Source organism: Aulonocara stuartgranti (assembly GCF_965226115.1).
Source record: "Aulonocara stuartgranti genome assembly, chromosome: 4".
Lineage (NCBI taxonomy): Eukaryota > Metazoa > Chordata > Actinopteri > Cichliformes > Cichlidae > Aulonocara > Aulonocara stuartgranti.
Window position 1 is genome coordinate 9,386,668 of NC_138942.1, and position 18,735 is coordinate 9,405,402.

The 18,735-nt window shown below is 41.7% G+C and overlaps 2 protein-coding genes across 5 annotated transcripts in view; one reads left to right on the plus strand and one right to left on the minus strand.

Moving 5' to 3' along the window:
• The first annotated feature begins 9,053 nt into the window (after positions 1–9,053).
• gosr2 (golgi SNAP receptor complex member 2) lies at positions 9,054–12,535 on the plus strand. The gene is made up of 6 exons (XM_082530190.1): positions 9,054–9,251; positions 9,473–9,537; positions 10,155–10,263; positions 11,400–11,532; positions 11,653–11,793; positions 12,258–12,535. Exons 1-6 carry the CDS (start codon positions 9,223–9,225, stop codon positions 12,417–12,419), a joined length of 639 nt encoding a protein of 212 aa, XP_082386316.1. The 5' UTR covers positions 9,054–9,222; the 3' UTR covers positions 12,420–12,535.
• A 982-nt stretch (positions 12,536–13,517) lies between these two features.
• gpatch8 (G patch domain containing 8) overlaps positions 13,518–18,735 on the minus strand; it is a 28,551-nt gene continuing 23,333 nt past the window's right edge. For all 4 annotated transcript variants that reach the window (XM_082530186.1, XM_082530188.1, XM_082530189.1 and 1 more), the window contains one exon: positions 13,518–18,556. In XM_082530186.1, the coding sequence (XP_082386312.1) occupies positions 14,719–18,556 (3,838 nt within the window). In that variant the 3' untranslated portion in view covers positions 13,518–14,718. The remainder of the gene's footprint in view (positions 18,557–18,735) is intronic.

Here is an 18,735-nt window from a genome sequence, read left to right on the forward strand (position 1 = left end):
TCAGGTTTATACATCACTCATTTGTGTAAGAACAGTAGATGTTAACTCAAGCGTGGAAGGCTTGGTAGATACTTTGCTCAAGGACACAAAGCGAAGTCCTGTCCTGTAATCGAAACCTCTGAGCCCCAGGTCAAACATCTACACCCTACAAGACTTCCGCCTCTGGAGAGGAGACTCTTAGACAGCATTGGAGCTGTGCCTAATCCCCACACCCTGACATCACACGGAGATAATTAAATAATGAAGACGACGAGGAGAGGAATGGATTTGGTGAAGAAGAAGAGGAAAAAGAGAGATACAGAGAGTTGTGAATACAGCATGGGGTAGGAATTTGGAATGTGAAATGACTAATGCAGTTGCTCAACCCACAACAAGAACATGCACTGCCTAGAGCTATGACAAGGCTGAGTGCATACCTCGAACTCAGAGGGCTGGGTTGGACTGGGATGGTGGCTGAGTTCCTCGCAGTAGGTGATGAGATAGCGCATGCCTGTTTGATGGTCAATTAAGCGGGCACAAGGTTTAAATGATGAATAGTTTGGTTTGTTCACCTGCGGATGGAGAAAAACAAGAAGAGCTGACAGGTATTACAATACAAATGATTAGTTCATACAAATTAATATAGTATACTAAATCAATCAAAGGAAAAATATGAAACTTGGAGTACAGGCTTTGCCTTAGAGCTGAAATTTACTGACAAGGTAATCAACTGAAGAATGAATGAGGATCTATTTTGTCTGTCAATAAAACATTGAAATCATTTTCTTTTCTTTTTGTCTCTCATAAATCAGAGTTGGAAGGGATAAGCAGCCTCATGGTTCTTAGAGGGAACCGATATCATCGTTGACCGTTTGTGGATCTTCACATTTTTCAAAAATTAATTTCATTTCTTCTAAACTGAACTGATTTAATTCCAATTTAAATCCTTCTAAGCTTATGGTGTTTTTAAGCATGTTAGCACTGTAGACAGTTTAATAGATGGATGTAGCTTGGTCTAAAAATTGAAGATCACAGGCAGTGGCTTAAGCCTGCATTCTTTTTCATCGTCACCGAGGGAAGACTCAGAAAAATTATCCGGTTTTAAATAAATTTGCAGCAAAATAGTCCCGTCTCCCTTGTTCAGTGACCTCACTAATTGATCCTGATGACTTCATGAGCTTACACACTGAATAGAACATTAGGTCCATTAGTGCATTCATTTGCTCTCTTCTCTTTCCCCTCACCCCCAACATGGGTTGATCAAAGTGCAGTACAACTAAAAGGAATAGACAACACATTAAAAAACAAAACTAAAATGTAATAAACTCACTCCCATTTAAATGCTAGGGCGTAAAGATGTGTCTTCAAGTGGGATTTAAAAGATGTGGAGAGTTGGTGAGGTTCTATCCCCTGCAACACATGCAACTATAGCAAAAGCCTGTGTCATCTGTGCTTTAGGCTCAGCTCACCTTAAAGTATGCATAGTTTTAAGTTCAGAAAGAGGGTACGAATTGCAAGAGAAGATCTGATTATTGGGCTTTTCTCTGTAATATTGCAAGGACTTTACCTTACAATATAAAGCACCTCAAGGGGACCGTTCTTGTGATTTGGTGCTATACAAATAAAACTGAATGTAAATTGACATGAATTGAATTCATTTTATGCAACTTGTCCAGGTTGCAGGGGGAATGGTTTAAGCAGAAACACAGAGACTTTCCTCTCCCCATCTACCTCCTCCAGCTCTTCCAGTGGGACCACAAGGTGTTCCCTTGCCGGCCAAGAGATATGATCTCTCCAGCATGTCCTGGGTCTGCCCCGGGGTCTCCTCCCATTAGGACATGCCTAAAACATCTCACCTAGGAGTTACCCAGAGGGCGTCCAAGTCTGATGCCTGAACCTTCTCAATGGTTCCTCTCAATGTGGAAGATTTAGTGTCTAAACTCCTACTGAATGACACCCATCTTTGAGGGAGAGCCCAGACACCCACAGAGGAAGTTAAATTCCTTGTATCCAAGAGCTCTACCAGTCACTACCCATAGTTTGCAGCCATAGATTTTCCAGTAAGTTTCAAGCTTTGATTTCATCTTTTGTTTCCAAATATCTTCCTTCTCCCTGAGGTTTGGGTTCTCGAACCTGTTGAGATTCATTTGTTTTTGTTTGAGCTACCCATCTGTAAAGTCTTGAGACTCCTTCACAGGTTGTGATTTAATGGTTTGGACAAAAACATTCCACAAACACATACAAACACCTGCCAAAGTACTGAAAACTACAATGACAGCGCCGATGACACATTCACAGGCAGACTCACACAGAATGGGTTGATTTCTGGTAGTTTAAAAAAAAAAAAAAATTATAACACAGGAGTGCTGATGAACTGGTTTTACATAACAAAGATACCTGCAGATGTTTACCCGATTCCTCTTGAACTGTCCATTCTCAAGCCCCACAACTACCCACCCATTGGGAAGCTCCTGTGGGAGGCTGTTCTCATGCTACTCCACAGAAACACCTGCAGCACCAACAGAAGAGTTTACATGGCAGCTGCTGTGATAAGAGCCCACACACCTACATAACTGACTCCTCTGCTCGATAAATGGCACTCCTCTTGCTTTTTCTCTCACAGCCACATGTGCACACTGCACACACATACACACACACATGCATACACTCACTGACCTCCATCACAATCAAAACTAAACTTTCCCACATCAACTATGTCCAGGAAAGAAAAACACAGATAATGTTCTGAGCTATGTCTTCTCCCCAACCGGCAACATCTCTGAAAGAGAAGTCTGGTATGTTGCCTGTGATTATTTGTGATACCAATACCTACACAATTATGCTGTCTGCTGGCTTTATTTCCACCAGTGTTCACAATTCAATCATGATTCTCATTAAAGGGATGCAGGTAGACAAAAACATTTCTTTTGAGCTCTGTACACCACACAGTTTTGTTCACACACACACAGCGTGATGATGAGAGTGTGGTTTAAAGTGGTTGCATGACTGTGGGAAGGGAGCTGTCAGGCCGGGGAACCCCGGTGCAGTACTTCGTGCCACTGCTGTTTTTAATCGCATCCTCGCAAAGATGAAATCCAACCACAGGGGTGGACAGCATCTCTCATCCTCAGAGGTCTTAGTGTCACAGGTGGTTAACCAGAGGGCTGCATATCTGTGGGTATGTGTGTATGGCATACAGCATACCAGGAACCAACAGAGGGAGACAGTAATGCTGATCACCTGTGCCCATTTCAAAAGCTTAGTCTTCTCCACTGAAGAGAAAAAAGGTTGCTGGGAACCGCAAATCTATAGATTTACAAAAAATGCATTTGACTCAAATCATGTACAAGATGTCTGTGAAGGTTCTCAGTCATCCAGGTCATTGTAGTCTAAGGAGCTTGGAAAGAAAAGTGAAAAGTGAAAAGTGAAACGTCTTCAAGCCACCTAAAGAAGTCCAGACGCTTTTCTTTCCAAGCTCCTTACACCATGTACAAGACCTTAATAGACCAATTATTTCTTAAATAGCACTAAATCAATACCAAATAACAAATACAAACTTTAGAGCACTTTGAAATAAAAAGAGTAAAGAGGGCAGTTGTATTTCCACACAGCCTGCAGCGATGGGCTGATGTAAGACAATCACCCTGTGGTTTTATGCTTATTTGCGGTTGTCTTGCATCATTATGTTGTTGTCCTTTATCTGTTTTTAGTTTTATTTAGTCTCTTTGTGGCTATTCGCAGACATTTCATCATTAAAAGTAATATTGTCGCAGCAACTGGGGTGGTCATATAGACTGTCCCTGTGGGAGGAGGGGGTGTTGCCCTCTGGACCCCCAGCTGGACTCCTTTCACAGTAAAACCCACTGAGATGTTGGGAGCTTATGAGTTTTTCCTGTCATCTCTGACAGGCCCTCATTTGCTTTCATTCAGCGCCTCGCCACAGCTTCAAAGACGAGTGGCTCACCTGCCTCAGGGAAGAAGCGAAAAGATCAGTGTGCCTTTAAAAAAATGACTGGTATCCAGAAATTGTTGACCCTGGGCAATTTTGCTCCTCATAATTGGCTTCTTCACTGTGTCTGTCTTGGGCAATCATTGTAGAGTTATGATGTGTTATACTGCCTGGAAAACATCATTAAGTACATTGTAGGGAAGTGATTCAATAACATATCATTTTCCCTTGATGAACAAAACAGTGTTGGGGTGCGGGGGTGGGGGGTAAGTCTCTGAGCACATCCAGTGCTTTCATTTCTCTACTGAACAATAACCAGGCTGCTGTGTTTTCTAAGCAGTGCAGGGAGACTGATGCAGCACTAAATGTTGTTTGGTTACAAGACCTCCAAAGGGGCTAAGATAAATCACATTCCTAACAACAAAGCAGCAACATACATGCATGTTCTCATATAAATATATTTAATACATACCCGTGCTTCTCTTAAAATCATTGTTAACATACAAGTCTTGAGCCACCTCGCATTTCTTTATGTTGTATTTTGCTTCCAAGTAGCCAGAAATTTTTACAGTGGTCGTGAGAAGGCTTCCTGAAGGACTTTTAGAGTTTTATTTGGACTCAAAGTGATAAATCAGTGTTGTCTCTACACATAACAGACAACTTAGTAGTGAACCAATTAGAAATTGTATCTTTAGACACTTTGTTTGTGTCATAAAAACACTAAATTATTTCCCATTATTTAGGTGAATCTGTGAAAAATGCCAAACACAACACAGTTTGACGGGAAATAGCATTTTTGAACCAACAAGGTGATTCCAAAAGAATTATTTGTTGTAAACTTGACGTTTTTCGGCATGGTGTGCAACGTGTTCTTAAAAAAATTGAGGATTCACAACAAGTGGAGGAAAATGTATGTATAAAAAGTATGTACATCAGATGAGCAGTATCTGAAAGTCATGTCCTTAAGAAAAATGGAAAAAGAAACCTTGAGAACGAGTCCTAAAGACTAGTTAAAGAAATTACAAAAGAGAGTTCTGGCTACCTTAAGAAATAAAGGTGGTCATTCTAAATTGTACTTTTCAAGCTCATCAGTATTTTGCAAACAATTTTTTTTTCTTATTTACTGTATTTTTATGTATGTTTCCTGTTTTCTTTGCCAAATATAAAGGTTTTCCACAATACTATGCAAACACTTTTGTGCAGTAAAATCTATACATTACCCCTCAGTAGTTCAGTTATCTGTTACTTTATACTACAACTGAGGGTAAATATTGTAGTGCTGTAGAAAGCAGAAGTACGTAACAAAATTGTAATACAGTTTTCTTCTAAAGCAGTATCTCAATAAAATAATTCTGTTCTGTATCATCATCCAAATTCCTTAAAATTACAAGAAAATTAATTAAAATGGGAGAAAAGGATGAATGTTACACCAGCTGTGCTCCATAGACATGTGTATTAAGGTATGACAGTGACAGTTGGCGCTAACTCGCTCAGTCAAAGTGATCAAGGCTCCACACCTGGAGTCTGGATTCCAGTTTGCGCCCGTGGTGATCAGGTGTGGATGAAAACCAGTAAGCTCATCTCATCCTTTCCTCAGGGCTGAAACATAAAGGACAGACGGAGAGAACCCCACGACCTCCAGAGATGTGCCTCATGTATTGCTCAGAAATGGTTTAAGAGGGTTTATTCCTCCTTCTCGCTACTTCTTGTCTATTCTGAGCAACAGGTTAAAGCCGTACGCATCCAGCCACTACCCCGAGGATATGTTATGACAACCAAAAATGGTGAACTGCAAGAGCAAGAAGTGGCATGAACAGATCTCAAGATTTCTGACATGTGGGGGTGGGTGAAAAGGACCTCTGTTCAGAAGTGTCTTGCCTGAAGATACAACCATCAACTCATGTAGCATCAGGCAGCCGTGGAAAAGTGTCTGGGCCAACTTCTGATTGCTGTGCTGAATGAGGAAAACAAATACAGGTATCACCTCCAAACAGGAGCACAAAGTATGTTAATGTTTATGTTTCCCTTGCTTTCCCTTGCACTCATTTATTCTTTCTTCCCTAACAGGTAGACACCACACTGATGGAGGGTATGTATAGGGTGATTGAGATGTGGTTTTATTAAGGCGCCAGGCAGCGCTCCAAGGTGCTTTCCTCATAATAAATCACCAAGGAACTATTGTGAAATTTAGACAGTTTTTTCACACCCTACTCCATGACAGAGCCAGTTTGTGGCTGGCAAATCTGACATCTTCTCTTCAGTGTTTGTGAATTGTAATCTCACTATGAAGTTTAATAATATTAGTTTTGGTGACTCTGGCTGCAGGCAAGAAGAGGAGAACAGCTTCTGGGTGGACAAACAGGAACACTCTGACACCTGACTGTGGAAAAAGAGGATGGCCTAATTAGACCTAGTCAGGGAGAGCTGACAAAAGCTCGCCTTAGGACATGTTTCTTAGAGTCTTTCCTGTGACATGTCTACGTGTCAACAGATTATGCTGTATCTTCTCAAAGCTTGTCTTTGTAGGCTAAAGACCTCTGTGTCCTAAAAGAATATCAAATGCAATGGAAAATGTAGCCTAAGGCTCAGATTTATACGTTGGGAGTTTAGCATTGTCCAATTACAGCCTGTCCAGAAACAGGAGTTTCATGCCCGGTTTTCACGTTATTTATGTACACTTATGGTCAGATGTTTACATACATTCATCATAAGCATGAATGTCATGGTAATTTTTGGCCTTTTGTGGTTACTTTGAACTTTTATTTTTACAGAGTGCAATGATTGTACGGCATACACCTTTGAAAAAAACAAACAAGAATTGAGTTCATAAGTTTGAATTTAATTTGGATAAACCACACGGTCAAAAGTATACTTACAGGCTCAAATATATCTATACACTCCCACTAATAGTGTATGGCTAAATGTCTCTTAGCAAGTTGCACGATAACCAGGCTTTTGCAAGCCATCAACAAGCTTCGTGCATAATTCTGCCTGGATATTTGACGACGCTTCCTAGAAGAAGTGGTAGAGTTCATTAAAATTGGTTGATTTCCTGGCACAAACCTGACTTTGAAGTACACAAATTTTGAATAGGGTTGAAGTCGGGTCTTTGTGAAGGTCATTTCAGAAGCGAATAACCTGCTTTATCCATTCCAAAACCATAATTGAGGTGAAGTTGAAGAATTTAGAGGTTGTCTTCTTCCTCAGCTATTCCATCTTCTTTGTGCAATGTAGCACCAAAAGCAAAACTGGCTAAGACCATGACCCCCACCAGATTGACACCTAATAACAGAGTTATTAGGTTTGAAAGCCTCACCTTTAGTCCTCCAAAGATACAGTGCAGGAATTCAGTTCCATTTGACTCAATTCAATTCAACGTAGTTTTATTTATGTAGCACGAAATAAAATTAAAAATAAAAAAAAATAGTCCGCTCAACACACTTTATGTTGTAAAATAAAGACTCTACAATAATGCTGAGAATCATTTTGCAGTCCTTTAGAAATTCTGTCCAACAGACCTTTCCAACTTGTGTAAATCTACAGTTTTCTCTCTGAGATTTTCACTGAGTACCCATGACTATTGTTCAGTCCAACTGGCAAAAAGAAATTACCCTTTGTTTTGTAGTCAGTCATGATTCTTGTTTTCTAAAGTCATTAAAATAAATTACAATTTTGAACTGTATTGTATCGAAATGTTCTATATATTTACTGAGCTTGAGTCTGTGAGCCAACTGTATTCCCAACATTTTGTGTTACTATACTATCTTGTGTCATATATTTATTATTATCATTATTTATGTACTATCATAACAAATAATATTTTAAAAATATATAAAAGTAACAAAAGTAACTGGAACTAAACGGAATTTAACACACACAAAAAAGAGTAAAATTAAAGCAAAAATACATTAAAAAAATATAAAACTATAACATTATTGTATATAAATATAACATTATAATATATTATAAATATATTTTGGGAATATAATTTTAGGAATTAAAAAGACTGGTAGACGTAAGGGATTACATTTTCAGCGTCCAAAATTGAGGAGGAGTGAGCAGTCTTTTCTCCCATAAAATTTTCTGAAACATAAACAGTGACATAATAAAAGTATCAGTACATGAAAAGGCTTCCAATCAAAAAGAGGTGAACAAAGTGCCGGGGGAATGCATAAAACATAATACTAAGAGAAGAACAGGAAAAATAAAATGTATTACATATTAACCTTTGACAATTATGAAATAGACTGTACCAGTATTCCAGGTACAGTAGTGCATCCAATTTGATTTGAACAAGTGAATTAATTAACATAAAATATTATATATATATATAAACAACAACACTTAAATCACATGAATAATCAATATACAGTAATACAGTATAAACCTTTCCATGACATGCTTTACATGGTATATCCTGGACACTGAAAAAATAAAGCGTCTTCATTTCACTGTTAATGCAGTATTTGTCGTATATTATCTCAAATTCAAATTCAAATTTTATTTGTCACGTACACAGTCATACACAGTAGTGAAATGCTTGGACAACTGCTCGTGACCTAAAGAAAACAAAAAAGGAAAAGGCTATGAATAAGATAGGAAATAAATATGAAAAATTAAAAAGGTTAAATTTAACTAGGAAGGAATAAAATATAAATTAAGGTTAAAAATGAAATAACTGTACAACACAAATTAGAATGAAGGGTAAATTTAACTGGGAAAGAATAAGATAAAATACATAAATTAAAGTTGAAAATAAAATAACTGTACAACAAAATACACAATATAGAACTATATAAGAATGTATGAAGAAATATAAATATAAATAAATATATACACAATAACAGCAGCTGTACAAGTATTAACCGGAAATGAAGAATGTAGTGACCAGTGTTGTGCAATCCACAATCTATGTCTATCTATGTCTTTTTCCACTTTTGGTCAATATAAATAGAGGAGCAGGGGTATTCTGGATGTGTTCATTTCGTCACTTTTTAAAAAAAGATTTTTATTTAAAACATTAAAAACCGCAATAAAAACACTCCTCTTACAGTCTGCTGACAGAGATGTGTAATTAAGAAGGAGTGAGCTCTCTTCTATATTTCTCTCTGTGTGATGACGTCGCGCGGCTTCCGGTTTCCTAGTTCCGTACACAAAAGCTCCGCTGATGACGTGTAAACTCCTCTAACGTTAGCTACCAAGCTAACAGAGCCGCTTGTCACAATTAAAACTATTATAACAAAAATAACACGATAACGTAAAGGGAGGGCGAAGCGTTTCTTAGATCGGGAAAAATGGAGACGCTTTACCACCAGACCAACAAGTGAGTTCTCTTGTCTGATGTGGAAACGGTGCCCGTTAGCTACCACTGCTAATGAGCCTAACTTATTATCACTTTTACTTCTGCTGCAGCAGGCTTATATCAGCATAATACGATTATTAAACTATAAATATGGCGCATACCAATATGTTCATGTACAGTAATAATTAAAACAAAAATTGTTTTTATTGCTGCTCACTAACGGTATGATCGTTGTGGATTAGGCAAATCCAGGAGGTTCAGTCTCTAATGGGAAATCTGGAAAAGACAGACCGCCAGTCAGTTCATTGTAAGTGACCAGCTGTCATGATTGTAAGGGGCTCTGCCCCTGCTCTGTGTGGGAGTGTTGTTGTGGTACAAAGCTGTCATTCCTAATGGCACCACCTCTGATGAAATCCCCTTTGAAGAGCTTCTAATTTCTGCTCAGAACCGGGTCCTTGTTATGGCTGCTTCTTCCTCTCACATATATAATGATAAAAGCCAGAGCTAATTGTTTTCTGTGGATAGTGCCTGGCCGTTCAGTTCTGTGCCCAGCTGTTGCCAAGACAGGAAGTAGTAGGGTGGGTGGTATGGCAGATAATGGTGGGAGCCGGGCAGTGAACTCCCCTTCACAAATGATGACATAAGGTTTATTTTAACCCCAGGGGAGGATGTAAACTTACGCAGCTACTAATGAGCTGGGGTCGCTTAAGTGATGAATGCTACCCTGTGACACCTGGGTATATTATTAGAAGACAAACAGCATCCCACACTCTTTTCTTTATATATATTGGAAGACATGTTTGAATCAATTCAGTATGTAAGTAAATTAGCCAGTAAATTTCAAAATTATGAATTGTAATTTCACAGCCTTAACTGATGTCTTCCCTGCAATTCTCTCTTCTTCATTTCTCTCTGTTTTACAAGTGTTAGAAAATGAACTGCAAGCTAGAATCGACCAGATCTTCAATCATTTAGAACGCCTTGAGATCCTGGCCAGCAAGGAACCGCCAAACCGCCGCCAGAATGCCAAATTGTGAGTTTGGATTTAAACAATAGACGGTGACCATAAAGACACAGAAACAGCTGGATGTATCATATGCAATAAAGGCAGAAGGAGGGTTAGATGATGAAGAGGCAGCCGCGTCCTGCCCTGTGGCAATGTGGCTCTGTGAAAACATTTCCTCAGAAGCCCCCGTCATCACCAGCATTCTTGCTGCATTGGGCAAAGATTCATTTCTGAGCTGGATAAACAGGCCTTAGGGGGGACAGTGCACCCCATTCCACAGCGCTCCTTTAATCTTAGCAGGTCTCTGGTGGGGCCTGAGTGAACTCAGGGAGGGGAAGGGGGTGGGGGGTTGTGGGGACTCTTCAAAACAAGCACATAAGATTTGAGAGCAAAATAAATGTTCTCCTTATTCAGTACAACTGCTGATACACTGAATTGTGAAAAAAAAAAACAGGGTGCAGTAAGAGTTAGCACCACTGTCAAACAAGGGTGGAGAGACAGTACATTAAATTCCTCAAATCTGTTAAAAGTTCCTCTCCTGTCCTCTTCATAATCAGCTGATTCTATTTATTTATTTGGTACAATTTAACGAGGATGTCGACAGACAGCAGCCTGGTGCATAGTTGCATATGTAACTTCTCCCAACACAGAATCTGGTTAATTTCTTTTATCTAGTTAAAAATAATTTTTACTAAAAAACCCAGCAGGATTTGGTTTAATGAAATGATCATCCACTCCATGCAGTGTGAACCTTACTGTAACAGGGTCTTGAGTGCTGAAAGTCAGTTCCTGATTTGGCTGATGCGGTGCTAAAAGTCAGAGGGAGGAATACATTGTTTTCCCCTGCCAGGGATGAAAAATTATTTAGCAGAGACAGGGATGTGTAGACCAGAGTGGGAGAAATCCCTCCCTGACAAATCACACCCTGGCTATAGCACTTGCACATTATAGGAACTGCAAGCTTAAATTGAGAAGTGTTCAAAAACTCCAAGTAGCCTGTTACCTCCCACAGTGGGCAAAAATGCATTTGAAATCTCTATAGATTACTCTTTGAGGTGACTGGATTGCTTTGTAAAGATTTGCAGGGACCCTCAACTTTAAATTGGAAAATGTTTGTTGTAGTTGTAAAACTGGACACAGTTGAATCCTTTTCTTTCTCTCAGACGAGTGGACCAGCTCAAGTATGATGTCCAGCACCTCCGGAGTGCCCTGCAAAATTTCCAGCACAGACGCTATGCCAGAGAGGCCCAGGAGAGAGAGAGGGAGGAACTCATGAGCCGCACCTTCACCACGAATGTATGTAAATTGTCTAATAGTGATCAAACTGGTGATGGGTATTGATGTGAATGCAACATTTTAAGCTAAAAAAAGAATCTAGAGTTTGTGTAAATTACAGAGATTCCTTTTGTTTAATAGGACGCAGATACCTCCATCCCCATAGATGAGACCCTACAGTTTAACTCCAACTTGCACAATGCACACAAAGGCATTGATGACCTCATCGGCAGTGGCAGCAGCATCCTTAATGGTCTCAGAGATCAGAGATCTACACTAAAGGTTAGTGATTTAACACAGCAGAAAAACAAGTCTACATCTGTAGCTTATTTAAACCATTTGTTAAACAAGGAAGCGGAATAGAAGGTGGACTGAATTAAATTTCCTGACCCACTTTCTGGTGTCCACGACGATCACAATAGTCGTATTGTTAGTGTGCTCATGCTCAGAGGGCGAGTCTGTGTTTCCAAGGAGGAGATGGGCTTCCTGGTTTTGCTTCAGGCCTCTTCTTATCAGGGTGTGTCTGTTGATCAGCACTCTCAGCCTGGTTGTCTAGCCATGAGAAACCTCTGACGGAGTGGCGCGTCAGGGAGGGCGTTGGCACTCAACGTCTCTCAAAATCAGAGGAATTAGTGGAGATAATTACAATGTGGTCATGGAAACATTTCGTTTATTTATGGCTCTTATAAACTGTCACATGTGATCATTACTGTTGAAATGAGTGTGGCTGTTTTGGCTCTGCACAGGGAACTCATAAGAAGATGCTGGATGTGGCTAACATGTTGGGGCTGTCAAACACAGTGATGAGACTTATAGAAAGGCGAGCCACTCAAGATAAGTTCATCATGATTGGAGGCATGCTGCTGACCTGCGTCTTCATGTTCCTGGTAATCAGATACCTGGGCTGACCTCCAACCATCCACAAGGGCGGCTTTTTGATCAGTCGTGGACATTTCTGCAGCACATCGTCCCTCATGATATGAATTTCTAACATTAAAACCAACTTTCATAAGTTGTTCCCTTACATTTAGTTTTCTTTTAATGGCTTTCCATCATGTTTATTGATAAAATGGTGACGTTGGCAAAGACCTTAAACTACAGACAGTATTTTTAATCCATGTGAAGCTCAGTGTGCCACTTTCCATTTTTACCAAAACCACTTTGAAACTGTAAATTTCTCCTGTGATTTTACACAGATGGTTTCTTATAAATACTTAACTGTTCCTCAAGTTGCCGTCAGTGTTCTTCCGCCTTGATAAACATGGTTTTTAAAGAAATACAAGTACGAAAATGTTATGTTCAGTGTTTCATCACAATGCAACTTAAGAATTCTCACCAGAAATTCTTGTTTTATGGTGTAAACTCAGTTACTAGCTTATTAGCTGCACCTGGTCAATACAGTCTAATGTAGTGGACAAAGTAGGATCGAGTTGATGCCATACAATTCTAATACATTAGGCACAATGACCAGAAAATTAGAGACTTTCAACACAAACATTATATCCTGTATTAAGGCAGGACTTAGTGGACAGCCTCATTAGGTTTAGCGAGCTGTACCTAATAAGCTGGGAACTGATAATATATGTAGGTAATAGTTCAAAGAAAATCAATGGAAGCAGCCCCTTTCTGTCACATGCTTTCTTTCATTTATTCTTGGTCTCGTCTATGTGAGTGATTTTAAAGAAATTAAATCTATAATTTTCTTTCTACAGCCTCGTGTAATGGTTCTGCAAGTGCTGACAGGACTGTTTCCCCTTTTACAGTAAACAGTATTAATCATAGCCTGTGAACAGATACACTAAATGCATGCTGCATTCACACGGATTGACTGTTTTCGCGAAGCCTATTCCAGGTAACTCCAGCACCATCTACTGTTGGACATTTACATCTGCAGGGGTTGTTTGACCGTCAGATGAAGCTTATGGAAATAAGGCAGGACCTTCATGTGACCATCTACAGTTATTTACATGGCAATTTCAATAATGAAAAAAATATGGAAAAAGACACACAAACTCAGGATTTTATTTGGTGAAACAGAGTTAAGTCTTTAAAAAATACAGAGTTGCTACTTTTCTTTTTAAACAGGTCACTGCTGTTTGGCACCCCAGCAGGGATGAACAAACCACCGTGATAAAATACATGTGTCCACCTCCCATCCAATTTGTCATTTGTCTGCTTTTTCCCCTCCCCCCAACAGCAGTGTCAACCCAGTAGAACGTTAATAGGTTAATCTACAGCAGTTTTATTTACAAAATTACACACAAAAAAAGCCAAACACAGCTCTTCTTTTGAAGAGCATTTTGGAAAATAATTTAAAAAACAGAAAAATACAATTATTGCAGTATACTACAATCTTATTATATGATGCACAGGCACCATCTTGATGTACAGATTTCAGTGCAATTGATTCAGATGTACCCTCATCCCAGGGAACAAGAGCTTTGCTTCAGAGTATTCAGGAGATTTACACCCCTTCATCACATTTCCCCTGATTTAGAGAGGGCTTCTTGTATGACAGTGTCATACTTGTTTGGACACCATATCGGTTTTGTTTTTTCATATGGCTGTCACTGGTGGGTTTCTTCACATTACACACTGACCTATGTACAAGTTACTGCATTACAAATTACTTTTAAACCAAGAATCCAATAGAGAGTGAGTAGTCATTTGAAAACACAACAAGAGATCAGTAATCATGAAAGAGTCCATCTCTGAAAATTAGATTACACAGATTAAAATGTTCACCTCTAGAACAAAACCACTTCCTTGAATCGTAACACGATTCTGCTTACACCTTTAGCCATCATGTATCTCTTTGGCTGCCAAAATAAGCAAAAAAAAACAAAAAACTCCAGTAGTTTCTGAGGCTGTTACTATTCCCCAAATTGGAATATAAACCAATGGTCTAGAGGAAGTGTCTACAGTTTGTAGAGGGGGGAGAAACAAATCTGTGAAAAAATGAGAAAATAAAAATCTCACATGTACCAGAAGAAAATGTTAGTGTTGATTTTGAACCCAGCAGTCTTAACCACTTTGTGGTGACGTGCTGCACTGTGAAGGCCAGTAAAGTTCTCATAAGATCCACATCTTACAGCCTGCATGATGTAACAAAGACTTTATTTAAAACCCTAAACCAAGAGAGTTCAGGTTGAGTCTTTCATTTAGTGGTTGGTTGTTGTGAACACACTACTTCATTTTCATTTGTTTTCAAGAGCCGTGGTTAGGGGGGTGCTGGAGGTCCTGTCCTGAGAATATTGGGTGTAAGAGTGGGTGGAGCTGAAGCGCTGCTGCTGCTGCAGCCTGTGAGGGTCGGGGTGTGAAAAGTGTGGGGTAGAGGGCTGTGTGTGGAACATGGTGGAGAGCTAAGGGGGTGTGATGAAGTGCAGAAGCAGGGATAATATGTATTGGCTGACCAGAGAGGAAGGCTGTTGGGTGGGCAGGGATCAATCCTGCATGCCCCAGTGAGTGTCCCAGAGAATGACCAAGTGATGGCCCCAAAGGAGACAGGGAGATGGGGGTAAGGTGATGCTGGGGAATGTGATGTACCTGGGCCAGCTGGGCATGTGCCGGATGTGGGTGGTGGGGATGAGCTGGGTGGATGCCCATTGCCGCAGCAGTGGCTGCATGGTGCTGAAGGATGGCGTGTTGCACTGTGGTGATGGATGTGCCAGAAGCTACGGACACAGTTGGCTGCTGAATATGGATCTGCTGCAGGGCTGGTGGAGGGGGCGCTGGGGCCAAAGTGGCAGCTGCTGCGGCAGCGGCTGCTGCAGCAGCTGAGGGAAAAGTCTTGACCTGCTTGGCTAAAAGCTGCTGCTGAATATGCTGTTGTGCAGCCTGTTGCAGCTTGCTGTATTTCTCCATCTCCTCTGGTGTGAATGTAATTGGCTGACTTTCCAAAGGAGCCAGTCCATCCTCCTCTGCCTCCATGCCATCCTCCTCCAAGCTGGGCGGTGGGTAACCAGGGTAGGCATGCATGGCAGCCTGCTGCTGCTGCATTTCAGGCATCATGGACTCCATCATTTGGTTCTGGGAAAGGTCTTGTCCTGACTCTCCTTGGTACTGGGGCATCATCATGGAGGGCTCTTGTTCAAATACTGGCCGGGTTTCTTGGTGCCCCTGGTCTTCTGTTGCAGGCTGCTGTGTCTCTTCTTGAGTCACTGTGCTCTGTGGGGCTTCCTCAACCTTCTGAACTGGTGGAGCTGGAGGTGGTGGTGGAGGTGGGAACTCCCTTATAGGCTCTACTAATATAACCTCTCCTTCAGGTTCAGAGCTCTTCCCCGTCCCTGATTTCTCTCCCTCTTCAGGTCTGATTAAAGGAATTGCTGGCTTTTTCCCTGCCTGCAGCTTACCAATTAGTGGAAGCATGGCTTTGTTTCCAAGGGATGGGGGTAGTTTTGGGCCAAAATAGCCCTGCGGTGGGTCTTTAATCTTAATCCCAGATTTTGTTCCTGTGGTAGAATCTTCAGAGCTTTTCTTGGACTGAACCTTCTCCAACAGCTGTCGTGCAGTTAGAGTGTTTTTCTGTTCTCCTGCATCTCGAGACCCCCCTGGTCTCAGACCCAGCGAGCTGGATGAATGGGTGTTACGGTTAAGGCCTCGTGAAGAAGAAGACCGTGGAGACTGGGAGCGGTAGATGCGTGAGCGGTTGAAGTCTCTGCGATGGGTGTCACTATCCTCTCGACCCCTAGTGCTTCGCCTGTGAGGAGACCCTTTATTTGAACTGGAGGAGCGGCTAGCAGAGCTGTAGCTACGACTGTAGCTCCGCCTCCAGGATCTTGCACTAGTGCTGCGACTCCAGCTGCTGGAGCTTCTGGAGCTGCTCCGATGATGCCGTCTGTGCCTCTTCCTGCGGCTGTAGCTGCGTGAACGTGAGCGTGAGTCTTCTGAAGAGGAAGATGTGTACTGATGCCTCCTGGATCGTCTACGTCCTCGGCTACTCCTGCGGTCATACTCTGAGTCGGATGAACGTTTGGAGCGCCTACGTCTGCGACCTTCTGTGCTATAGTCGCTGTAGCTGTCTGAGTAGCTTCGGCTACGGTGGCTGTAGGCACTGCTGCCTGCTGAGGAGCGCTCAGAGCTGCTGGAATAAGAGCGACTACGGGAGGTTTGGCCACGATGACGTCGGCGACTGCTACCTCGTCGTTCCCCCCGTCTCGATGAACGGCTGCAGGATCGCCCTGATTCTTCACTATGGTGGCGGCGCTGTTCCCTCGGGCTTGACCTGTGATGACGTGAGCGCTGGGTATTAGAGCCCCCTTCTTCACTTTCACTGCTCGGAGGTCTACCAGAGCCAGGACTCTTTTGGGCTGAGGTGGAGCACGAGGCACTTTGAGATGCACTGGTGTCAGTCTTTTGTCTTTTGTTGCCACTGTGCTCTTCAGATGAGTTGGCCTTGTCAGTACTTTTTCCATTCCCTCCTTCTGCTCCAGATTTGCAAGGCACTTCCTTAGCACCACGTTTCCTCTTCCCCAGTTCTGCTCCTGTAGCTCCTTCCCCTCCAGTTGTCAGCTGTACAGAGGAGGTAGCAGCTTTATCTTCCGACTTTGGTTTAGGTTTTTCCTTTTCTTCACCTGTTGCCTCAGCTTGATCTTGAGCCTTGTTTTTGCTCTTCTTACGTTTGTGTTTTTTCTTTTTTTTGGGCTTTTCTTGTGTTACCTCAGTCTCACCTTCTGCATCTTCTCTCGCTCCTTTTTCTTTTCCTTTGCGTTTTGAATGCTTTGCAGACTTCTTATGCTTCTTCTTTTTCTTTTTTTTCTTTGCACTATTACTTCCACTTGTGGGCTTTTGTTCTTCACCTTCTGGCTGCCCAGACTCTCCTTTTGACACTAGCTTGTCTTTGTCAGCACTAGTTCCAGGTTTAGTAGCCATTTCTACTTCAGATGGTGAAGCATTCACTTCTTGTCCCTTGTCATCAGTGTCTTCACCAGGCTTGGGGGACTTTGCCACTTTCCCACCACGCACTCCTTTGTTACGGGACAGTTTGAAGTCAAAGTAGAGGGGATTGCAGCTGTAAGACAGGGAAGGTTGAGCTTTTGTAAATTCAAGGAGCTCTGATGGCCACTGCAGGGTTGTAGTCTCATCTTTGCTCAGGACTGGAAAGAAGGGACCAGTGGGCATTTTCGGACCAGCGTTTGTATCCACAGTATCACGCGTCTCTGCTTTCTGGGTGGGTGAAGCTGGTACAGCAGGAGCTGCATCTTCTGCACATGAAGGGGTCTCCTCTTCTGCCTTTACGTTAGCTGATAGAGGAACTAGGTCTGGGTCAGCATCTACAGTAACATTGCCATGTTCCTTTTCAGTTTTGCACTCTGTCACACCGCTCTCTGTCTGTTCTGGACTTTCTTCAGCCTTGTTCTCCTCTTGTGTCTCTTCCTCATCGTCTTCATCTTTGCTCTGACACTGTTCAGAGGCTTTCATGAACAGCAAAAACTGGAAGTGTGGCTTTACTCGACAGTGAGCTGGTGGTACATAGTGGTAGTACTGAGGCTCTTGTCCAACATATCCTTCATTGGTTTTCATCATCATTTTCAATTTGCTAAGCGTTGATGCTAAAGATCCTCCATCATCAGGCTGCTGCACCTCTTCTGTACCTGCTGCATCACCTCCTTCTCCTCCTTCACCTCCTCCAGACAGTCCCTTAGGGCTGTCTGTGCCACAGCCTGATGTGTCATCTTGTCCTCCAGCCTTTTCTCCCTCTTGACTCTCCTCTGTCTCCATAGCTTCCTCACCATGATCAGCAAAAACAGCAGCTGCTGTCTCCAGTTTTACTGGTGCTTTCTTGGCAAAAGAGAATGATACACTGACTTTTGATGCGTTGCTGGAAGTTGGCGAGGATGAGGCATTCTTTCCCAGAGAGAAGCTAAAGGTTGGACCAGACTTTGGGGAGGCTTGACCAGTTTTATCTGACAGTGATCCTTCCAGGGCAGTGTCTGCCAAAGACTGTGTCATACTGTTCTCGGGTGTCATGCTGTTGCTGTCTTCTCCTTTCTCTCCATCAACAGCGACTGTAGTTGTTTTGAACATAGGTCCACTTCCAGGAGTTCTGAAAGAAAACATTACACCAATGTGATGCTGGACAAATTTTTACTATCGAGGTCTTTGACGTTAATTTTTATCATGCTTACTGGAAAAGATGAAAATATACAAAAATATGTTTTAACTTACAGTAAGTGAAATGAAATACATTTTGTTGAATTTGTCTAGTTTGGACTAACATATTGA

Bases quoted from the DNA above. Each gene is read 5' to 3' on its own strand.
- gosr2 (XM_082530190.1), top strand. From the start codon at position 9,223: ATGGAGACGCTTTACCACCAGACCAACAA. The intron at 9,538-10,154 runs GTAAGTGACCAG...CTGTTTTACAAG, and splicing joins AGACCGCCAGTCAGTTCATT to TGTTAGAAAATGAACTGCAA. The intron at 10,264-11,399 runs GTGAGTTTGGAT...TCTTTCTCTCAG, and splicing joins CGCCGCCAGAATGCCAAATT to ACGAGTGGACCAGCTCAAGT.